This window comes from Manacus vitellinus, unplaced genomic scaffold (genome assembly GCF_001715985.3).
Source record: "Manacus vitellinus isolate BGI_N305 unplaced genomic scaffold, ASM171598v3 scaffold_22_pilon, whole genome shotgun sequence".
Classification (NCBI taxonomy): domain Eukaryota; kingdom Metazoa; phylum Chordata; class Aves; order Passeriformes; family Pipridae; genus Manacus; species Manacus vitellinus.
Genome location: NW_021939632.1, coordinates 356,085 through 381,793, shown reverse-complemented (window position 1 = coordinate 381,793; position 25,709 = coordinate 356,085). Strand labels below are relative to the sequence as shown.

General features: G+C 37.2%; 1 protein-coding gene across 1 annotated transcript in view; it reads right to left on the bottom strand.

Moving 5' to 3' along the window:
- Positions 1–25,709, bottom strand: part of NCKAP5 (NCK associated protein 5) — a 369,416-nt gene that overhangs the window by 83,864 nt on the left and 259,843 nt on the right. Inside the window, exons 8-10 of the mRNA XM_018072435.3 lie at positions 16,752–16,820; positions 10,514–10,552; positions 3,983–4,102 (exon numbers count right to left, since the gene is read on the bottom strand). Coding sequence (XP_017927924.1) covers positions 3,983–4,102; positions 10,514–10,552; positions 16,752–16,820 — 228 coding nt within the window. The remainder of the gene's footprint in view (positions 1–3,982; positions 4,103–10,513; positions 10,553–16,751; positions 16,821–25,709) is intronic.

Here is a 25,709-nt window from a genome sequence, read left to right as displayed (position 1 = left end):
TTTAAATTTTCTGTGAAGAAAACACTCCATCATTTAGAAAAAATAAGACAGAAATGCAGTGATATTGACATTTAAAACATTTTTCATAGATGCTATACATGGCCATGAGCAAAGTAGAAGGGATAAGTTTCATCTAAAGCTTCTTATTCCTACTCTTGCATCCTCTCTTTGGATTTGTCTTATCCCTTCAGCATCCTTCTGTATATCACCTCCACAGATTTCTCTCTTCACTTCAAATGAGTTTTACTCTGCTCAGTTTTAAATCTTTGCCTATTATCCCCAACTATTTCTCCCACTTGCAGATGAAATATAAGGTGGCTCACTAAAACAGAGTTCCTGGTTTTATTTCCCAAACCCCTCTTGTTATGACAGGGAGTATTTAATATCTTTTTTGCAACGATATTAAAAGAGGAAAATGAAGGCTGCTTGGGCAGAAGCTACTCTTGTGTGCCAGGTTCTAACTAAAACTTTTGCTTTTTCTCATGTGGTGCTGACACAAAACACTTTTCCAAGCATTCATCATTTTAAAAAAGCTGTTTCAGAGAGATTGCCTGAAAATAATAATAATGATAATAATAATAAAGTTGATCAGCCTTCTCCTTATTTATCTACTCTAATACTGGTTCTGTAAATCACACATTTCAGCTAGAAAGAATGTTCCCAGAAAGACAGGGTAGCTCTTAAAACTGTCTACAGTATCAGAGGTGAAAAAAAACCCCTAAGTTACCTCTTTCTCCTCCTTACATTTTGCAGCAGAGACTGCATTACTTATCTTTTCATGACAGGAGTGATCTGTGTCACTCCCTACAAGCAGTAAGCACACCAAAATTTCTGGCAGAAAAGGATTTACATGGCAATACACACCATCACATGCCTCAATACATATTGCTTTAAAAATACTATTAGGACCTTCAACTTCATAAGTACTTACACTTCTTGTAAATGCATGAAAATGTAATACTTTTAATATCATTTTTATGGTGCAGGATTCCTGAGGCAGCCATGAAAACCATATTACATGAATTTTTTTTTTAATTGGTAGCAAAATCAGGGTTTTTTTGAACTGTGTGAGAAGTATGATGAAAACAAAACCAGTGCAATTGGTATGGCATGGGGGCCATTACTCTCTGGTCAAATTTAAAACACTGGTATCAATTATTTCATTGAAAAAATTGCGAACGATCTAATTTCTAAGACACACGAAACATGTATTATTTGCTCTGCAATCAACCATACAAAAAACCTAAGGTAATGATGAAATATATTCTAATTTTTTAAAAAAGAAATCTATATTTCTGTTGAAATCTGAGAAGTCAAAATGTTTATGGTTTAAAAATAAGTTTACTTTGTAATACAAAAGTCTTCTAATGTCAAATACAGAATAATTGGATGGTAATATACAACCAAATCACAGAAGCTGATATGCAGAAAAAGTAACTAATACTACTTATTTTAGATTCTGTCCTCTACTATGGCATTCTTCAAAATTTCTAGTTGTACTAAGTGTGACTACTCCTGGGATGAGATCAGCATTAAATAAAATTGAACTGTATTGTATAAGAATGTACAGGAAAGGTGAAAACACCACCTGCCCCCTGCCCCTAGTTAGCAGTATTTGCCCATTCACTTTGATTGGGGTCATGATTTAACAGGAATGTCCTTAAGCACATATTTAGAACTTTCCTGTAGAGTTACACACTGAAACCAATATTTACCTACTGCTCTAAAACTGAGCTCTATGTGCATTTCCAAGAAGACATAATCCAAATTGTGCTTTAATTCTATGCAAGCACACAACAGTATTTGTTTAATTTCAGTCCTAAGAAAACACCCTTCTTCAGATATGCTTCAGATTTCAGACTTCAAGATCACAGACTTCACACCATTATTCGAGTCTGAAGTACATTTAGAGGATAATTATATTTCTGGAAACTCACAAATTTACCGGGGTATTTTTTTGGTAAAAAAAAGGACATATGAAATGTATTAACAGAAGTTCTTCTTTTTCTGATGTACACTGTAACTTGTTCTCTGCTTTTTTTTTCCCCAGGGGGGGTAAAACCTGTTGATAGCAACAGTAAGAACTCAACAGCAAATTTTGCTTCAGGAAGACCAGGACTTTGCAAATGAACTTAATTCCCTTTTGTCCTCAGACAATAAAGATAAATCAAGTGAAAAGCAGGGGGAGGGGAACCTATACACATTAGTTCCTGCCAATATGTGCAAGAATAATGATGTAAAATAGCTTGAATCCCTCAGGAAAACCTGTTTTTCATTTGGTTCTTTCTTCTACCTGGTGCAACTTCATCTCTTTCAACTTATTTCACACCTGTCACACAATCTGATTTCAAAGAACTGAAGTCAAACACTGATCCCACTTTTCAGATGCTAGCTAACACTTCCATAACATTCCTAGAATAACCTGGCTTTATTATTGCCATACAAGGAATTGGGAATAGGAGCCATATATGTAATGATCAATGTACAGAGTATGACTTCTGTGCACTCTAACCCCAAACTAACACAGACTAGAGTTAGACACTTTGGAAAAAGAAAGATAGAAAAAGAAGAAAGGAAGGAAGGAAGGAAGGAAGGAAGGAAGGAAGGCAGACAGAAAGAAAGAAAAACAAAGAAAGAAAGAAAAAAAAAGGAAAGAAAGAAGGAAAGGGAAAAAAAAGGAAAAAAGAAAGGGAAAAAAAAGAAAGGAAAAAAAGAAAGAAAAGAACCACCCTAAACCAGGAAGAAGGAGCAGGGGATGTGACTGTCAAAAGCAGAAGTGAGCAATAAGGATCCATGCTGTGGTGGATGGGTCAGAAACTGTGAATGCATAAACATAAATCAGTCCTCTATACAGGGGTCTGTGAAGGACGAACAGTGAAATAAATCAGGGTGCAAGGGACAAGAAATTAGAAGAGAGAAGGTCCTGACCTAGCAATAACTAAATCAACAAAAAATCAAGAGACAGAACAAGAACCTGAGGATAACTCAAGAATCCAGATCCCTGTGATGGTGACCTGGTACCACCCTGCCTGTGTTTTAGAATTCCACAGTAATTACGACTATTTGCCCTCACCATGGGGATTCCCTTGCCTTTCACAGCAGCTGTGAGAAGACCACGTTTCCTAAATAAACAGACAAGCCTGATGAGAGTTAGCAGACCTCAGCTGTTGAACAACAGTGCAAGGGCCAAATTTTACTTTGAGATACAGATGCAGAGCAGCAAGGATTTAAGTAAGATGCACATTTAATATCACTTATGTAGCTGACATGACCAGCAAAGGTTTAATTAGTCCTAATGTGCTGTTCTCCCAGCTCATAGTCAGATCTGTTGGAACTTCTGCAAAGCAATTCTACTTCTAAAAACGGGTGATAAAGTGATGGATTCACTCACAATAATGGACTTTGCCAAATGAAAAGGGATACTGAAACATCTCTTAGTATTCCAGAATGGCAAATGAGTGGGAGATAGGTCACTTGGTTTCTCAGCTATATACTCCCATAAAGCACTGGCAAAAAAAAATCACTCCAAGCCTATGAAGATGTTCTTAAGCACTCGCAAGTAAGCCGAAACCAGAACAGTATCACATATGGCAAAAGTTAAATAAATGGGCTGTCTTCTCACAGGAAATTACACTGTTCACCATCAAGCAGAATGTTAAGGAATCCGAGCTTCTCCCCTGCAGAGGGATAATGAACCCATATAATTCCATTTATCATAGTGAAGAAGCACCAAAAAAAGTAAGTTACTCTGCAGGTGTGCTCCTCTCTCCAGATCTGCACACAATATCTAGTCGCAGTTCACTGGCACACAGTTTCAATTTCAATGGGATCAGATTATAGATAATGGATATTCTTCTAATACATTAAATCTATCAACTGTCATTTCCCATTTATTGAACTAACCTTAAAAGGAAGAAAAGTATTTTATAATTGCAAGAAATATAAAGCTCATAGCCTGTTTTCTGCAAAGGCCATTTCCTACCTGAAGGAGGAGGTCAGAAGCTGGTTTGACTTTCTGCTGGAAAAGCACACTTAATGTTCGATTCTGTTGTTCCAAATCAAAAACTCTCATTTTCAGCTTTATACATTCCTCCCTCAAACCCTGCAGCACAAGGGAAAACAGGAAAATTAGAAAGCAGGTAACAGAAGCACTTAAAAAGCTCTAAGTAATGTCAGATGCTAAGAAGAAATAAACATACAACTTTCAAAATAGTATAAATCAGAAATGTACTACTTCATTTTCTCTAGTTGTTTGATCATCCAGGATAACATCAAAAAAATCTTGTAGTGACATACAGTAATTAATTGTCACCTTCTTTTGGAGTTTTCTGTTAGGATAAAAGTGACTTTGCTAGCAATGTGTTTCGTTTTGCAGCTGACACAAAGCAAAAAGCAATGAATATATGACTATTGTAATAAGCATTAAGCTAAGGAAAAAGTATAATCTATAGCAAATCAGGTAGAAGTTCAAAGTGGTACTGTGTCTTCAAGGTACTATTCTGAAGTCTGATCCCCTCCTTCCTTTTTTGGGACTAACCAAACCATTGCTGTGGCTGTTGTGGATGGTCTGTAACTTCCCCCACTGTAACTAGGGGAAGAAGAGCTGGAAAGCAGAAAGAACCTGGGAGTGCTGGTGACAGCAGTTGAACATGAGCCAGTGTGTGCCCAGGTGACTGAGAAGGCCAATGGCATCCTGGCTTGTATGAAAAATAGTGTGGCCAGCAGGACCAGGGCAGTGATTGTCTCCCTGAACTCAGCACTGGTGAGGCCACACCTCAAGTCTTGTGTTCAGTTCTGGGCCCCTCACAACATGAAAGACATTGGAGGGCTAGAGGGAGTCCAGAGAAGGGCAATGGAGTTGGTGAAGGGTCTGGAGCACGAGTCCTATAAGGAGCAGCTGAGGGAGCTGGAGATGTTTAGCCTGGAGAAAAGGAGGCTCAGAGGGGACCTTTCACTCTCTACAACTCCCTAAAACAAAGTTGTGGCCAGGTGGGGGTCAGTCTCTTTGCCCAGATAGCAACTGATAGGACAAGAGAAAATGGTCTCTAGCTGCACCAGGGGAGGCTCAGATTGGATATTTGGAAAAATTTCTTAATGGAAAGGGTTGTCAAGCATTGGAACAGGCTGCCCAGGGGAGTGGTGGAGTCACAAGACCTGGAGGTGTTTAAAAACCCTGTAGGTATGGCACTTGGGGACATGGTTTAGTGTTGGGTTTGGCAGTGCTGGATTAATAGTTGGACTCGATGATCTTAAAGATACTCGATGTATCTTTCCAATACAAGTACTTCTGGGATTCTATGAAAAACCCTTAAAATTAACCATTAGAAGCAGAGGTGAACTGCAAAACCATTAAAGCCATTAATGGTTTTCAGATATAGAAAATCTATCTATCTTCAATGTAAAAGCTGCTTTTCCTGGCCATTTGAAAGAATAAAGGATTCTTTCAGAGAGAGGATTTTGGAGAGAAAAAGAATCTGACACTATGCTTTTCAGCATAATCTGTACAGCTGTCCATTTTGAAGTGTAAGGGATTCATAAACCAGGAAAAGCAGTCTCCTAAAAAAGGTTACATTTAAAAATAATAAGCTGCAGCTGTATCTAGGGTTTGTTGGTTTTGTTTTGTTTTTTTTTTTTTATTTACATCTCCAAAATACTTCCCCATATTCCTTTAAATTTAGGACATTTGCTGCCCTGTGGTATTGCCTAGCTCCTATTACTTTCCACCATATGAGGGTGGAGAAACAGGCCTCTGGATCCCCATATGCTGTCCTGTCAATACCATTAACAACACAATGACCTGGCTTTATGAGATAACAAATCAGAGGAGGAAATTGTGATCAGATGCAGCTTAAATTCTTGCCTACAGTTGCTTTAGTCTCCGCTGTAACCAGCACTGAGGTTAAAAGAGGTGAACACACAATAAACTATGCTCATCTTGAGACTTCCAGAAAATTGTAAACATCTTTTTATCCATAAGAATCAGATTTTATGACAATACCACAAGAAGTTATTTTCTCTTGATAGTTTCACAACATTTGTTTTAGGTGGCTGTCAAGTGGCTATTCAACTGAAATTGCTAGAGCCTTCCAACACAACCCAAAAAAAATCTTGAGTTTGATGTTTTGTGAAGCCCTAAAGCTTTGATTTCTATCAGTGAGACCACTTATCCCTGGTCTTACACATGGCAATCTCTATTAGGAACAGAGATTGCAAGCATCAAGAACCGTCATTATCTATCTTTTATAAATAAGAGACTTTAAAATTCAGCCTTGGCTGTTACAACTGTTACAATGCTTAACATTTCAAAATTATTAAGTGCTCTGAAAGGGAAAAATGATTCACAGAAACTAACAATGTAGAAAAAATTTAAATCCTAGCAAGGCCTCTGCTCTAAACCTTCCTATGTTACAGTTTTAAAACTGGATGATTTATGGTTCAAACTTTAGAATTTCTGTAAAAAGTCAAATATAAGGTAGTAGATTACCCACCCAGATGCTATAAACCCTCCAATGGTAATGCCACACAGAGCCCAGAGGAGAAATGAGGCACATAAAGATAGCAGTATTCTGTTAAAATAAAGTCTGAGTTTAGAAAGTTGGAAGTCCTAAAATTACCAATTAATAAAGCTATCACATGTCTGAAGCCTATTATTCCTCTCCTGTGGGCAAAACGACTAGCTATTAAGATAGCAATCTCCCAAATGTTTAAGGTATTCCTGTGGTTTCACTATAGTAATATCCAAGCATCCCTCGTCTTGCTCTATCTCTTCAGTTTGAATGAGACTCACTCTTCTCCAAAATGGGATCCAATGCCCTCATTAGAGGGTCCACAAAAACACTGCTCTTACTCTGAACATGCTTCTTTCTGTTTTAATTAATACTTAATTCACTTTTTATTTGATTGATGAAAATGAAGAAGAAATAACTTTCATACAGAGCCCTGAGTAAAAAAGTATTCTCCTGAATACAGTCCTATGGAAGAGAGTAATATGCAAAAGTAGATACACAGATCACAAAACTATTTCATTAAGTGGTGTAACTCAAATTTCAAACTGTTAATACAGGTCTTACATGGAAAAATATAAATAAATATACGGTTCTCAGCACTCCAATCACCTCATGCTATATGAGAAGCCTTTGGGTGGAATGAGAAAGAATGGATGTTTTCAGTAAATATCATAACATACAGGTTTGCCTCAAATAATTTTGTTGTTTTTCTGACTTCCTAAATTTTTTAGAAGTAAAATATTCTATAAGTGGTAGAAAATCTACAGAATTTTGCTACACAAAATCTGTGAAATTTTGCTGTGTGGCTAATTCAGTACAAATCTCAAGTTAATACAGTTTATCCATAATCTCAGTTAAAAAAAAGTCTGTCATGTTAGAGAAATTCTATATGTATTGTAATGAATTATATATCTGAAAAGTGAACATTGAAGACTGTAATTCCATTTCAAGGATTCGGTGACATTGTTAAATCACTCAAGCTTTGCTCACTCAATTCGTGTCACCGGATTCCCTCAGCGGAATCACAGTCTTTCACATACTGGCAAGTGCACAGTGCTGTATTCCTTACATTACAGCATGTATTTAAATTAAGCAAAAATCAGTCCTTGAGGGACAATTTCAAACTCATAGCAAAGCCTATACAGTGTGCACTACTGTACAAAATCACTCTTCTCCGTTTTCTGAAAGCTCTCAGCTTTTCTCCATGTCTTGCTATGCCCCAGAGGTGTGTTATCTCTCTGTGGCATGACTGGCTCTGTCTTACTGCTCAGCTGCATGACAGTGGATTTATCTGTTTACTAGTTACTATTTGGGTTCTGATATCTACCTTTTTGGGACTGGTGTGAGGAGTGCAATTTCCTCTTCATTTTATGCTATTGTGTTCCTGTCTTTTCTTATAAAAGGACTTGTATGAATGGTGTCAGGAGCACTATAACAGTTAATATTCATTAGCATTTAGAAGAGTACCCTCTTTCCTCTTTCTATGGATATTAAATTACCTGTTATTACTCAGTAATAGGTAAGCAGCTGTTAAACCCCATCAACCCTAAGTAAATCACTTTATTAAATGTATTCAAATCTGGTTTTATGGTATCCATATGAACTCCTCGGTTCCTATGGGTTTGGGAGAGTTCATTACTGAGAAAGTATGTAGTCATCAAAATGTCTGACACCTTTGCAAAGGGAATCAAGAAGCTCCTCTCTTCATTGGGAAAACAATCATAATATTCCCAAACTAGAGATTAATATATTGAGATTAACCCTCTGGTAAATATTTCATCAAATATGGTTTTATAATACAAAATGTGTATGAGGCTTTTGGGTATATTAACATGAGAAAATAACTCAGTTTCCATTGAAAGTGCATTGAAAAACAGATTTGAGATTTTTTTAAAAAATGGCTTAAGATATATTTGTAAAAGCTGTCACAGCAATAGCTCTGCAGACTCTGCAGTTCTCCAATGATGCACAGACCATGCACGTATGTGTACACAGAGTAACACAGTACAGGCAGCAACAGTGCAAGCTACCCTGGATGTTGTGGCTTGCACAAACTACCTCCAAGCTGCAACACTTCCAACTGCTGTAAGGCCATATCCCTCTTCCAGAGTAAAAGGCTTTGTTGTGCATCTAAAAACCATGGGATTGAACAATGACACTTTCAACCCCAACCTGTGGTAACAACTGTGTGGCTGTTCTGTGATCACAGCTGTTGGGTGAACAGATTTAGGGAATATTATTACTTCTGTATTCCTGATGCCAACTCGGGTCACAGGAATGTGTTATCTACGTAATGGGCAACGGTACCCTCCAGAGTCTTTCATCATGCACCTACAGGTGACCTGAACATCTCTGTCTTCAGGACAGGATACCCCAGAGCAGACGTAATGAGGTCAGAACGTCTCCCTGCACATCTTTTAATCTGTACAAGATGTCATAAAATTGATTCTCAAAAAATCTGCCCAAGAGGGAGCTGAGAAGGGTATCCAGCCTTCCCCCTGAGTGGGAGGTCAAATGAAACTTTCTGCACCTATTTACAGTTCACTTAGGTGTAGATGGTTCTGGGTGCAGATGTTTGTCTATCCCCCTGTCAGGGCACATTCCCCACTTTTAGGAGTCTATTTGGCAGCATTAAAGGTCATTTTGCCCACATCTGAGCTGTGCAGCAGCCACCCTGCAGCTATATCTGTACCCAGCCTCCTGCTTCCTTGATCCTGAGCTGCATCCTGACTCCCTGGCTCGGCTTCGCTGGAACCTCTCTCCTCCCCATGGATCTGCCCAAGAAACACAGACCTGACCCTGACCACTGCCTCCAGGCCTGACCCTGGGGCTCCACATCCTGCCTGCCCCACTGTCCCCCTCAGGGACATCCCTTTACAGGAGGCATTCTGAATAACATTCTGCTGGACTGAATGATGTCCATGAGGGAGTCTTTGGAGCGTCTTCAAAAACTATTTGCATCTAGAAAGCTTTTGCGCTTATGGCAGAGATTTTTGATTATTTTAACTTGGTGTTTCTTGCTGCATTTTAAAAACATTATTACTTGTCCTGTCATTAAGTGTAGACAAAACAGTTTATATTCTGCTTTGCACTGTCTGCATTAAAAGACTGCGTTTATGTCTCTTTCAGAATCATCTTTTTAAAACTAAATGATCTGAAGTATTTTAATAATGCCACATTCATCAAGTGGTCGAGATCTCACAAAAGATCATTTCATGAATATTGAAGTGTTCATAGCTTATTATTACAGGTCTTTATATTTTGTTTGTCTTTCCCCCTTTTCCCCTTCAACAAAATGAAATCATGGAATCATCTTTAACTGAAACTTCAGACATGACTCAATCCAGAACAGACCATCATAGAAGTCATAGTGAATCTTTTCATTCTGCTGGGTTTGTTATGACCCTACAAGAATTTTGCCTTTGAAGTACTTACCTTGCTTACCCAGGAGAATGGATCAGGAGGACAATAAAAGGTTTTTAAAGATAAAATACACATTCTTTATTGGGGGTCCCTAGCCCATAAGTTGAGTAGCTGAAGGCCATTTCATATGAGGAGCCTTGTCTTTTCCTCAGAGAGGCACAGGCTCACACCAGGAAAGTGAGTGAATGTAAGTGTGCCAGCTATTGACATGCACAGTAATTCATCTGTTTCACATTCCACAGGAATGGACTGTGGGAGCAACACAACTCATTAGGGATAGGCATTGCAAAAATCAGCATCTGGAGGAAGGATTTTCAGATACTTTTGTGTCAATACTTAGGTAAACAATAAAAATTGAATATGTGTTACATAGAATCAAGCCTTAAAAATCTCCAGATTCATGGGTTTTCATTTCTCTTGGATTACAGAATCTTGACTTTGGGCCTGATATGTGGCAGCCTTGGTAACTAAATGTGTGCACAGTTTAAAAAATGTATGCTACATAAATATATATGTATCTTTCAAATGAGCAACGAACATGTGCAAACTCTAAGTTACACCACAATACCCAAATCACAACTTACCTTTTGAGTAAGTAGAGCCTGAACAACCTGATTAGCTACCTGAAAGAAATAAGTAAAAAAAAAAATTAAGTATGTTATTATGTGTGGTTTTGCATAAAAATACCTACTTTTGAGGCTTTACATTCTACTTCCTGCCTACAACCACCACCAATTCTAGTGTTTTCATTATTTACAAGTATTTTAATATAATACTAGTAATTGTACTAGTAAGATAATACTAGTAAGAATATGCAATACTAGTAAGAATAATGCTAGTAGATATTACTAGTAAGAATATATGAAATGCATGTCAACTACTTCTGTGCTAGTCCTCATTATAAAAAAATGTGTACTGTATCAATTGCAGTGTGACATGATGGACATTTGGTTAACTTTGGAGTAGATTAAACTTTCACGGTTCTATATGTAGCTGGTGTGCATCAGGATGGATTGACAGCATTCACTAGAGAGGATTTTTACCAGCCAAGAATGGAGTCCTGAATGTTTTCATGAAGTTTAATTGTTTCTTGATTAAATATTGACAAAATGGTACATCTATCATGACAAGCAGAAACCATAAAGCGCCACAGAAAATTCAAGTACCTACTGTCATCAAAATGTGGTTGGAAGGCATTCACCCCACAAAGCATAATTGACTCGAATGAGATTACACACCATTGATTAGGAGAACTATATATTCAACAGGGAATTATTGAAGTTATTTATTTTATACATCTTTTCTAATTTACATTTACCATCCAGCAAGGGGCGGGAAAGTGGAAGAAAGAAGGAGAGAAAAAAGGACTGAGATAAAATTTTCTGTTCATGATGTCTTGAATGTTCAAAACCAAATATGCACGTTACCACACAAAGCACTGGCCTATGTTTTTGTTCCTCCATTTAGGCAGAGCAAGTAGAGATCTCTCTCTGTGCAAAAAGATATTTCTGATTTGGTTTCTGTTGACAGAAATTACAGTGAAGCATATGCATTGAGTCTTCTACCTCTTGGCAAATTAAATAAAACCCCCACACCATTGATGTGAACTGAGTTGGGAGAAAAGAGCTACAGTTAATTCACTTCTGTAAATAATTTAGCTCTGTTAGATCCAAAAGTTACATTTGATTCATATGCTCATAAAATTGCCTAGTATCATTTTTTTTTTTTTTCCAAACTGGTCCCTAACTTCAGGCAGCCTGTGGAACAACGATCCCATAAAACAGCTCTATACATGATTTAACAGAAGACACAGACTAATATTAGAACAGTAATAACCCACAGAAGTAAACATGTTACGGTTTTGAAAACCCGTGTGCCTTGCCCTACAGGCTCTCAGGCTCCCACATCCAACAGTGTTCCTTCTGGCAAGTACCTTTAACGTCTGTTTGCTCTACCTGAAAATTGAACAAACCATATCGAATACATTATTTCCTCACTTTCTGACACGGAGTTACTTTACCAAGGAAGAACTAAAAGGCTCTTTGAAGTGTGTACTAGTCACTCACAACAGAATAGCCTACGAAATGACTCCTACAGCTTTACATATTGTACAGAGGAGTGTAAATGGCATAATCTTCCAAATGGGTAAAACCTGAACTTGCTGATGCATATATGACAAATTTTCCAGCTTTTGAGTATATGAAGCTAGATATCTAAATGGAAGTCCCTGCCAGTGATCCATAGCTCCCATGGATGTCAATAAGAGAGATATGTAACTAGTTTCTTTACAAAATGGCGTTATTTTTTTCTAGTATCTAGCAGCTTGAAAAACTATGTTGCTATTACCATTCAAGATTCTCAGGTCTGTATTTTTGGTATTCAGCAGGAACAGAGGTAGGAAGCCTTCAGTGAAATGTTCTGCAGTTACTAAAATTAATTTAGCAGTCAATAAGTGGAGTCAGCCAAACTGCATTTCAAATGAGGCTGCCATTCCACTCCTACAGCAGATGAAAATAAGATGCTAAGCTCAACAATCTACTTCCTTTTAACTTACAGGTATCAGGAGACACCATGGATATCAATGAACAACATGAACCAGCCCTATGAAACTGACAGTCACTACTGTCAGAACCTGTGGAAACTGGGACCATTGAAGGCAGAGGGATTGACTTCTGAGATGCAGCAAATGTGAAATTCCCACTTATATGAGGCATAACTGTGGCTCAATCCCAGTAAAAAGCAGGTTGTAAAATTACTTGACCTGTGATTCATGCAGTTAATCAAGGTGAAACAAGGAACAGAATAGAGATGGCTGTTTCTTGGTATGCTATTCGGCAGAAGTGCTTTCACACTGACTGCCTTTCCTTTGGACTTAATAGCCAAGATCCTTAGGTGACGTTTCCTTCTCTGGATTGCAATGAAAGAGATAAAAGATCCAGCTTCATTTTTTCCTTATTCAATTATGTTTACATATACATGCCATAAAGTGCTCTTAATAGAAAATGTATAAAAGAATGAATCAAGGAAAAGAGACTCCAGTGTAACATCTGTTATACCTTTTACAAGTACAGATATTTTACACAGCTGCCTTTAACGTACGATTCTATATGCACAAAGATATTTCACGTGTACCAAAATGAAAGACCTCATTTTTTATTCAAATCTTAAAAACAGAATGCCTTTTTAAGATAACTTTACATTTTCGATTAGTTAATTCTTAAAACATCAGCAAAAATATCATCCACCCTAAGTTGCATAATTTCCTGCATATAAGTATGGTGAAGCTTGACAGAATCTCAGCTGACACAGTGATGTGAATAACCATGACATTACCACTTACCAATAAATTGACAGCTGAATTCCAGGATAAGAAACTAGGATTAGGCATGTTAACCTCAAAGCCCAAAGGTACAGGAGGACAATCCTCGGTTTTGCATTAAATTTTTCAGAGACAGAAAGATACGTTTATGGAGTATATCTGAAATTAAATGAGCTCTTTTCTTATTTATCAAGTACTGGAACATTTCAATGACATCTTCTTCCAAAGACTGTTCTAAAGTTTTTTACATGTACACTTCAGAGATGAACAATTATTTTAAAATCAGTGAATAATTGTTAAAATTCATAGAGGACTCATTCAGCTTGATCCATATGTTTTTCAGATTTAATCTCTCTGAAAATTTGAGTTTCATTGAATTTTATCATGAAAATGATTACAGAGCATGCATTTTTATGTCACAGTTGCAAGCACTCATACAATATTAAATGTGGGGCATTGTATGAACAAAAAGAACTATGTAAAATAATTGACTAAAAAAAAGAAAAATGAGATAAAATAATGGCAAGCATTGCTCTAACAACTCAGCTCCGGTATCTTTTACCTACAGCCAGACAGAAAAATCACAATGGCTATTTTTACTTCCTTCATATGCAGCTTAATGGTCACCAACACCTTGGCAGAAAGTTCACTGTGCATAGCAAGAGGCCTCATCACACTGCTGTGAGGCCCAAGGGAGCAAGCACATCATACTGGAAGGGTGGTCGGATTAAATGATGCTTGAATGCCCTGAGCAGAGTTTGCAGAGTGTGCCCAGGGGAGAAAAGCTGCAATTTGACAATGCTGAGTGATGAGTGAAAAATGGCAGCGTTCTCTCAATAGTTATCAAACGATGTTCCCAACTTTCACTACCTCAAGGGCATGTCAGGCTTCCCAAACATGTAACCAGGTAGCATGGCTAGGTGGTAGCTTTGGAGGAAAGCTTTCCTTGTGCATCAACCCAAGAGAAGTTCAATGCACTCACAACTAATGGGACTGCAGATGTAAAATTAAAATAATGGTTGTCATAGGCACTCAAATGTTTTGGTGACAGGTTTAGCTATCTCAGGTTTGGGTGTCATCACAGCCTTGTGTGCTCAGGAACAGCTGTGTTCCTCCCTTTAAACCTGCCAGGTCTCCCTGGGGCAAAGTGGGGATGCAGCACAGACAGATACACAGCTGCAGAGGATATATCTGCTCCTAAAAGCTGCTGAAGAATTTCTGAAGCCCTAACTGGGGAAGGTCTGAAGAGATTTTCCCCTTTGAGAAGTAGGTTTGGCTTAAGATGAGTTATGAACAAAGGAAGCATCAAGTTTAAAGTCTTAAAGGGAAGAAGTTTTCAAGTGGAACATTTTTTTTCTTTTTCTTTCTTTCTTTTTTTTTAAAGTATTTATTGAAAGCATTTTATGCCCTTAAGATCTCCGGTAAGAATCCCTGTCTAGAAAGGACTTTGTCACATACAAAATATGCTCAGAAGATTTTAGTTGGAAGTAAAGGTTCTCCAATCATTTTTTGGGTTATTAAATAATTACATTTATGTCTCATCTCCTATTCTCATCATTGTTACTATAAAGAAGGACGGTAAGAATGCACAATTTCTTGTGAAGCTCAGGGGGATGCTAAGCAATGTGCTCAGGGGGGTGCTAACCTGGGACTCCTGCAGAACTTGCAATTATTAAGTACAATTTTCTTGCCTCAGTCACTGGCAACACTTCTTCACCTCAGTGACCAGAAAGGATTAGGTCCTAGCTTATGTCAGCTAAAACAATGCTGGTTACAGTGCCACTGCCAAAGCACTGTGTGGGCTGAGAGAGGAAGGAGAAGAAAACAATGATAGCAAGCCATGGGGAAAGAACAAGAGAGGTCACTGCACACAAAACAGAACATGAAAAAAAAAGAGAGAAGATAAACAAAAAACAAAGCAGGAAAGCACAGATCCACAGGTGATGAGAAGCAGTTTCTCCCAAAAAAAAGTTAACATAGTGGAAGAAGATGGATACTGCTGTGATAATACAGAAGAACTGAAAACATGCAATGTAATGCTGAAGATTAATATCAGAGCATAGTTTGATATGATTATTTGATCTTGATACTGACAGAGTGTAAAAAACACAACTCTGGGTCAGAAATTCATCCTGTTACTGTAAACAGAATAAAATCATATCCTCTGTCCTTATAATCTGCATGGATTGTTTTGCTGAAATGGACAGTTATAGTGCTTTACTCATTTCCAAAATTAATTATGTAAGCAGATTTTGTCCTAGACAATCAGAAAATAATTTTAAGTCAAGCTTTGTAACTTAAACTGAAGTTAGTAATTATATAGTAATTTCATCCTTATCACCAAGATATCCATATATCATTCAAGTGTGCAAGGAAAGCAGTGACTCAGGCCAATGCAGATGAAGGCTCTGCTGGTATCCCAGTGCCACAGAACAGGCAGCATGACCTAGTGGGAAACTGTATCTGCAAGTCTTTTACTCCAGTTCCCTGATAAAAATATGCCATAGAGGCAAAAGTACGGATTTGCTGATGAAAATCTGCACTAATGCGGAGGTTTCTTGTACTAGAGCTGTGCTGCTCATGCCACTAACACTTCAGCAAGTGCAGATTAAAAATTCAAAAAGCTGGTATGAAGACAAGAATTGTCATCTGCTCTGGGTGGTTTGCATGCTCACGCACTCTTTTCTCAAAGGTGCAGCTGGTGTAGTTTTTGTTTTGTTCTGTTTGCATGTTACCTAATTACTTATGCCACTACACATTCTCATTATGGAATGGGTAAGCAATTTATGCTGAGCAACTCTTCCAGCTACTAAAAGTCTTAAAACTATTTTAAACTCAGAAGAGCCTTATTTCAGGATAAATAGGAGGAACAAGTAAGCATCAGTATATATCTGGAGAAAGCTCCATGCAACAGGAGATGCGAGACATTTCAGGAGTGTAAACACTGCTGGAGTGCTCAGACAGTAAGCGATGAGTGAATTACATTGCAGCTGGAACTGGAAGCTCTGAGCAGAAGCTGAGCCATGTAGTAGAAGTGAGCCAACAGCTCAAAAGAACACAGCATAAAAAGCTGTGTATGTAACCCTAAGGGGGAGCTGAGAGACTAAAATTCCAGAATTACAGAATACATTACATAGAAAAGCTGGGGGACTCTTGATGGAAGAAGCCACTGTCATACATGTTCCACTCTATAGAAAAGAGGTGGTACACAACACTTAATAGGCAAATTATAATGTGTTCCTCCTAATGAAAGCAAACCAGTTCCAAATATTGGTCACAGGGATGTCAACTTTTCAGTGAAGAGGTGTGGTCAAAACAGGATTTACAGCAGAGGTCATGGAGAACAATACATTTGACTCCCAGACACATGTTCTTGGAACTAATTAGAATGAGGTAATAGTGGAAAATTGCAGAACAATATCAACCTTGTAAGAGAAGGAGATATTCAATTGTATTCATTTAATTATAGTACCAGGTAAAACCAACCTTTTTATCTACCTTACCTCATCGAGACATCTTTCATACTGTTCTCTCTGATTTTCATTTTCCAGAGCCAGTGCTGAATTCTCTGCCTAGAGGAAAATAGAATAAATAAATAAATATGTAAATTAATCAAAGGATGTCTTGTACTACATGACAACTCATAAAAATTCTCAGGGGGCTTACTTATTGTACTTCTTCAAGATCCAGAATAAAATGCACCATACAATTTATTTTGCTACAAGTTGGTATTCTGAGTAAAACCATAAGTGACATTAATTTTTGAGATTATTCACTCTATACAATACAATTTAGAACAATATCACAGCAGATATTTTGCATGTGTCTGCGATCTCATCTTGCCAGGTGCAATAGAGTTGGCAATGAAACATTATAAAAGATATTGACATATCTTCTCTTCCTCTCCCTTTTCTGTTTAGAGTGAACCTGCTATCTGAGAACCACTTGGAAATAAACAGGCAGCTACTACCACAGGAAACAAAAGGAAATTGTATGTAAACTTTAACTGTGGCAGGTCTTCATAAGCCTGGTTTGTGCAGTGGGGAACCCCAGGTGCACTAGTCATTCTATAGATAATTGGTGAATTACACCCTTTAACTGAACCAGAGACATTTATTAGTCTTTACTTAAAAAAAGTCCTATTATTTCAAGAGTGTATTTTACTACATCTTATTTAGATGTATTTTACTACATCTAAATGTAATTTTGACATCAGAATTTTTTTCCCTCACATATGTAATTTTAAATATGATAAAGTTTCCTTTACATTAGGGCCTTTCATCTATCTTTAATTTCCATTATGTTCATGTTTTTTATCATAGTTGAAACTTCAAAATGGCACAATCTGGTGTGTAAATTACAGTAAACCAAAGTATTTTCCTATATATGCATTGATTTTAGGAATTCTTACAGTATGAGAAAAGTAAAACTCCAAAGTGTGCTACATACAATTGCATCAGAGCAAGTGTTAACTAGTTATTTCTTAAAGACTGAGAAACTAAAACAATATATATAAAAATCTATGATTAATCTATTAAAACAGGCTCTAGGAATCCCTCTGCCTCCCATGCATAACTTCACATCACACAACCATAACACCAAAATCAATGCATTCACATAATTATAACCATTATGCAATTTACAGTTCTTGTTTCACTTTAACCTTCTGTCAACCTATAAAACTTAAACAAATGCTGTATCAAAGGAATTGTGGTTACACAAAACAACAGTCCTAAATATAGTTAACATTTATAGTTTTATAATGTACTGCATGGAAAGATTCTGTGGAAAGATGCACATTTCTCTCTTCCTCGTTGAGACAATGATTCAACAAAATAAGAATCCCAAGTCCAATAAATTGATTTATTAAAAACAATTTCAAATTGAGCTAAATCATAAAAATAAGATCATGAAGGAAAAGCAAAAGTATTATTATCCAGCATATTGAAAAAGAGTAAAAAAATAAAGTGTGGGAAGAAACAAGGGCATATAGAGTTTACTTATTTAAAGGTCTAAATAAGCAACTGTACAGAATCAGTGCTTTATCTCGAGGGTACAATTAAGCCAGCAAACGTGCTAAAATGCTCTGTATCATATTTTCTCAATGTCACCTATGAATGGGTTCAACATATGGCTATAAAGAGTCTATGGGTGATCCTGCAGAGAGCACTGTGAGATGAGGCAGCAAAAAGTGCAGATGCAAAAGTAAGTAGCAAAGTAGAAGCAGAAGCTGCAAAAGCTAAAACAACAGTAAGAAATCAGAGGCTGGAGGGTAAATAGTCCTCCACACTGAAGAGGCTATCATATATAGTTCTGTCTGCTTTTACAGGCACATTCTTGCAGATTGACTGGTAAAATAAAGAGATATTTGCTGCATAAAAATGTATTTCTGAGTTAAAGATTTTCAGATGTTTTCTTTATGAATATCCCCCTAAAATGCCATCCAAAACAAATACTTCTTACTGTTTTGAAGCAATTATTATAGGATTAGTTTGCACAGACTTTAACTCACACATATTGGTATACCTATGGATTTAGGTTTTAATTTTCATTTTCATTAACATAAAAATATTTTGTATGATTTTATCCTAAAATAATTTGGACAGGCTTCTCCCACACAGAAATGTGTTAAAAACTACAAAACATACTTGTGCTATATAAAATACACAGAGAGCTCCCCATGCTTCTCTCATTCCATATTTTGGAATGCTATAAGGCTGTAAAATGGAAGAAAAGTCTTCTTGGATCTGTTCTGAATCTCTAATTTCAGTGAGCTATTCCTTTACAAATAGGCTACTAAAATTAGGAAATCGAAACTTGAAAGCATTATAAATAAATGGTACATTTCATCTCTTATTGAGCCACAGTGGAAACATCTGTATAATAAAACCTATTCTGACACCACTGGCTTCAAAAGTGTAGTGAAAGGATGGAATGCAGTCAATGTTAGCTTGACTTCTGTGCTTCTTGATTGCCAAGCAAATCATGACTATTTATTTGGCATTTTTGTAATGAGGACTGGACTAGAAGGGAACACTCAACTGATTTTGCTTAAGAATCTGTGCTAGTTCCCACGACATGGGAACACCAATACTTGATGCACTAAATCACTCTATATTGCAACTGAATACTTTATAATAATCCTCATTCCCCCAAAAGTATTCATTTTGAAAATTTGTAATAGCACTTGTGGTCTCAAAACCCTGCCTCCTAATCCAAACCTTCATTTATTTAACAGAAACCACTGGGTTTTGATGTTATTGTAAGGCTGCTCCATTTTTGCTCAGAGGGATCTAACTGCCTCCCATATTGCATATTCTGGGCATCTTTTGCCAGTTAAGCAAAGTCGGTTTCCTTGAAGGAAATTGCTATTGAATTTATTTTCGTTTTTATTTCCAGGTCATACTTACAGAAGGCTAAGCTGTAGTAAGAAGCCTTCACTTGAAAGCAGCTTGAAACAGCTTGAAAGCTATTGCACACTTGCAGGCACCTGGGGGCAGTGGCAGTACTGACCCCAGTGCAACCACTAATCCCATCCATAACCTGACTGGAGACTATGCAGGAAAAATCCAGCTTGCTGAGAATAGTTCTTAGATATCAACTGATTTCTATGGTGATTTCTAGTTTCAGGCATAGCTGCCCTCTAGGAATTTATGTATATTTTATGTTACACATAAATGAACCATCTCTGTCCCTCAGCCTTGCTGACACCAAAAGTGAGGCAGCCCAGCCAATGCTGCAGACAAGGAACATTCAGTGCCTGCCACCAGCACCTCAGGCACACATGTAATTTCTTGGGGGGACAGCTCTCGAAGTACAGCATCATTCAGTCAGCCAAAAGTAACTGTGGCATAAATGATACCTAAATGAAACATTCAAGGATCCTAAAATGTCAAAACAGAGGCCCTTCCTGGTTCCAGTTGTGGAGGAAGTATTTTGCACTAGAGTCTCTCCAAACATTGGAAGATTTAAAGATTTAAATCATGACTTGTATGATGCTAAATAGCCTTCAACTTCCTAAATTTGAGACAACATTTTTCTGTGAAACTGAATTTATGGAAAACCAATTTGAAAGCTAAAACTTCAGAGTCCTTTAACAAAACAGAGGTTGCCTTGAACTGGTACCACTACTAAGGCACAGTCATTACATGAGACTTTATCAACTCTGATTTTAATTCCTTTCTCAGGATGAAAAACATGGCTCTACTAATAATAAAAATTATCTCTGGGTCAGCTAATAACTTTGTCTCTCTTCCACAGATGTTGAAGAACGCTATTTTCTCCTGCAGGGCAGCTGTTTGCACTAAGTTTTATAACCACAATGAAATTAGACAGAACATTGAATTTTCTACTCAAATGCATGAAAAGAGAACCATGAATAAAAGAGAATTGCATAGAAGATACTTTTCCTTACTCAACCATTGTAAAGTTGAGACAAAACAAAAGGAAGAGAGAAGAAAGCAAAGAGTAGTATTTTGCACTAAGGGAAGAGGAGATCACAGAATCATAGAATGGTTTGGATCAAAAAGGACCTTTAAAGATCATCTAGTCATGAGCAGGAGAGGAAGGTCTAAAGGTTGTATGTCTAGTTAGCAGCTCAACATGCTCTGAAGGTATTGTCAATAAAGGTCAAGAGGAACAAAGTTATGACTGTGAACTTTAAAATCCCTGACAGAATGCTACAACACAGTTACCATGTGCACTCCTTTGTTATTCATACTAAACCATTTGTCCATTTATAGAAAGCTTTATTGATTTACACAGACACTCATTTGTCATGCCCAGTACAGTGTATTAATAGCTGTCCAAGCACTTCAAATGTACTCAGCAATTTTTTTTCTGCATTCAGGCTCTGATTTGGCATATTTTGTGGTCACAGCTTCATGCAGTGTACATGAGAGGTCAAAACCTGTTGTTGGCAAAGAAAGAAGTAATGCTGTTGCACTTTTTCCTTAGGTTCTTAGAGCATTTTTGGTAAGCTGCTGCTCTAGGAAGGGTTTACCACTTGAACCAGTACCGTGTCTTTGGCCACAGGAAACTTTTTTTATTATTCTGCCCCTGTTATGCAGAAAATTTTTCCTTTGAAAAACTGATCCAACAAATTACCAGAGAAAAGTTTAACACTATAGTTATGCTGGTCAGAAGTACTGAAAAGTAGATCTGTGTTTTTAAATCAACATAATTGTAGCAACAAAAGCCTTAATTTAATTCTAGGACTAAAAAACCATTTCCCACTGGCCACTTCCATTGTCTCCAGGACACTGACACTGGAGAGTGCTTGCTACTGATGCAGTAAATTTAGTGGACTGATACTTAAGTAAAGTGTGGAGTTTTTTCTAATGTCCTGCTCTTAATCAATTCTTCTCGATAATGGAGATGAGGGAAAAAAACAAAACACTAAAAGGACAAAGTAGTGATATGATGACAGCCAGTCTTCTCACCCTTACTACAAAACAAAAGGGTGCCTTCAACCTTCTCGGTTGCATTATTTTCTTATGTTGGTTTTTTGGTTGTTTTGGGTTTTTTTTTTTTGTGATAGACTATTATCTTTAACCCCACTCAAAACATTTTATCTGAAATACTCTGCCACTGTTCAATTCCCATTCAGTTAAAACATGGCATGGAAGTAATACATATGTGACATTAAATAAGAAAACATAGAACCATGCACGTGTCAATTATAATTCTGTCTATAAAAAGGCCACATTAAGCCTTACTGGGCAGCACTGGTAGGCATCATTCTTGCAATTCACAATTTCAACAATATTTTTTTAAATTCTTCACTGCAACAAAATGACATTAGAACAAGCCACTGACAGATCTCAAAAGCAGTCTGTCTCACCATGCTATGTTATAGCCATGGGTTTCTAGACTCGCAGGGACCAGTATAACCTTCTACTAATATATGTAAGAAATAAGAAAATATTTATTCAACATCATAAAACTAAAACTAAAAATTCAGTTTTAAATGTTCCTAATGAAAAGTAGCCCAAAGTCTGTGCAGCTGAATATGATGTTTCACCAATTATTGATGAGCAGATTCATGTATTTAAACATGAATTTACAGAAAAAATTATGTAACAGCTTTCAAATTAGTGTCAACTTCATGCTGCCAGAGATCAGGACACAGACCTTGCTCATTTATCTACAGATTTTCAGCAGGTCACAGGGAAAGACTCCAACCTGAGTCCTGGACAGGGCTCATAACCATGGAGATCTTCTCCTGTCTGTTGAGTGTTTACCAGTTCATACAAGAAGAAATAACAGTGCTCAATCTAATATGAAGCCTCCCTTTTGAAAGAAGGGTATAACTGAGTTTAATCCTTCAAATCTACTTATATTGAATAAATGTATGAACATCAGGGGTTGAATCAAACAAACCAAAATCAAATGGGATTCATACACTGTTGATGAGACTGTGTCCTAAAAAATGACTAAAGCAACCCTCATATTCCTGGGAATTCCTCTGTGAAATACCTTTATTTATTTTTTTTTCATTTTCCAGATGTTGGGGCTGACAATTTTCAGCTGGTTCAAGAATTGCAATATTTGTCTTTTTTCTTTTTGTTAACTCTAAAGTAGTTAAGAATGACAAGCTTTTAAAACCTTCAACATTTTCCCTTCTGACACCACAGATATGTTTGGAGCTGACATTTTAAAGAGAAGGTTAGGAATAGATTTAGCAAAACAGACTGCATCATAACCACAGGCTTCTGTTTGAGCAAATAAATATCTAGGCTACTAGCAGATATATCAATAATAGTGTTGTATGTTTACCTGCATGCAAATTGTAGAAAACAGCAAATTCTACCAGTAGAAGAATTCTACTCTACTGGTAGAGATAATAATAGACTTACAATACATCCACTGGTAAAGCACTGTCAATATAGGCCTTTGAACAAACATTAAAATTATGAAAGATGTCCTCCTTTTTTCACCAAAATTTTTCCAAATGATCACAATATAAAACATTTTTTTTTGAGGATGAGGAGTAAAAGAGATCTAAATAAGCAAAAACAGGCAGTATAAATCCCTATTTCCTAATGTTAAAGACATACATACATGGTCTATATAAGGCATATACACTTGATAAAGCACAGAAGTACAAGCATGGGGAGCCAAATGTCACAGGAAGACTCCCATTTTTTCACTCCTCCTCTGCATGAAGTTGTGTGACGCCAATATTGTCATACAGCAACACTGACTGGGCCAGTCAGGAAGGAGGAATGATGAAGCTCATCCACCTTTCTCAAAACCACCACCGTTCCAAAAGTATAGGGTGTCTCCCTAGAAGTGTGTGCCTGGACACCACATCACAGGCCATGATGCCACCACACAAATGTTAGAAATAAGACTAAATTTTTACGCAAGGAACACTGTGTGTGTTGTGAAATTTGTTTATTTTCTGATTTTCCAATATTTACACTCAGTGATCCTTCCCCTTGCAAACTGTGAACGAGAGGCAGCTGTTCCATCTCATTCTTTTTTTTTTTCTCTTGTTTTAAATGATTTGTTCCCTTATGGAACTGTTCTACTTAAGAACTGAGAGCATTTCACTCTGACAGACTTACTGTGCTTCCCCATGTAATATTAACAGGCAGTTATTTCCTCTCTGAAAGAACTAAAAATAAAATCCCTGGTCCATTAAAAAAAAGTATGAGATCCTAAAATTGTAAGTGATACTGATTCCTACAATTAACACAGGCAGATAAAGGCAAGCAGTGTGGACCTGTTTAATCTGAAATGGTATTTTGTGTACAACATCAACTGGTATGTAGCACATCCATAAGTATCTTTGCATTGAAAACTCTTACATGAATTAATCACATCACATTTGGTCAGTCGCATTTGTTTCAATTTTTCTTGCAAAGGGAAATTCTAATCCTTTGAAATAGTAATTATTTGAAATTAGTAAAGAATAGTTTAAGACCACTTTGCAGAAGTGGTTTATCTGTATATACAATGCTGAAGCTCAATAGAAAACAGTGAAGTCATTTTCAAAGAAAATATTTGCTTTGCTTTGAATGGAAACATTTTAGAGAAGTTTGAAACTAGGAACAAAATTCTGGCTTTGAATCCTTCTGAAATGATGCATACGGCAACCTCTTTTTCAAAAGTTTAAAAAAGGAAAGTTTTCTTTTTCTTTTTTATTTTTTAATTCAGATCTTGAGGAAAACTCACACATTCTAGGATAGTTTTTCAAGCAATAAAAAGGCCACTTCAGAATTTACTATAAATAAGTTATCCTTCAAAGCTTTGCAATTTTGACAATGAGCTTACTGGCACAGTGACAGTTTTGTATTTTCTGTGATTCCATTATCCACACCTCCCCAAGTAGCACACTCAGTTTCAAGGTTCATCTAATGTGGAGTTTGAAAAGAATAGGACATTTCAGATCTCTGTACGAAAATTAGTCATTGGGCATCTTTATTCCAACAGAAACTGCTTCTTATTTTCCCCCACTTGTCCTGCTGAGGTGTTCATAGCACAAACAGGCAATACTACTACTGATTCTTGTCACTGAGAAGTGGGTAAGGAAAAAGACAACCAAGGGACAAACTGTCTTTACAGGAGACACCTCAATATCTATGCATAGGAATAAGTCACAAAGGCCTTAAGCTCATTTTGTTCAAAAGCTGAAATTCAAGAATTTACATAATTCTTTTAGCAAATTTAATTTGCCTTTTCAAAATTTGGCAGATCACACTAAACTATTAAATCCAGGAATAGAATATAATTTTGTAATCCAATTGATTTTTTTTTTAAAGTGACTTATTTTTCTTTAAAAACTGAGATAAATTAAAAACTATGGTCAAGAGAATCAGGTAGAAAACGTTGAAATGAAGTATCAGGAAGCTAAGCCATGGGAAGCCCATGCTGGAGCAGAGTCCTGGCAGGGATCTGCTGACCTGTGGGGAGAGGAGCCCACAGTGGAGGATGTTCTCCTGGTAGGACTTGTGGTCCTTCTGGGGGCCCACACTGGAGCAGCCTGTGCCTGAAGGACTGCACTTCATGGAAAAGTGACCAGGTGGCAGTAGTTTGTGAACTGTTGCCTGTGGGATGGACTCACACTGGAGAGGTTCGTGGAGGACTGTCTGCCATGGGAGGGACCCCATGGGGAGCAGGGGAAGGACTCCTTTCTCAGAGCAGAGGCAGAAAACAACTTGTGATGAACTGATCTTAACTCCCATTCTCCATCTCCCTGTGACACTGGGGGGAGGAGGTAGAACTTGGGAAGGAGATGGAGAAAGGTGTCTTTAAGATTATACTTGTTATTCTCCTGCTCTGATTCTTTTAGTAATAAATTTAATAAATAACCCCACTCTGAGTCTGTTTTGCCCATGATGGTGATCACTAAGTGACCTCTTCTGGTCCTTATCTCAACTCATGAACCCTTTGTTACATTTTCTTTCCTCTGTCCAGTTGCAGAGAGGAGTGAGAGAATGGCTCTACACGTGTAT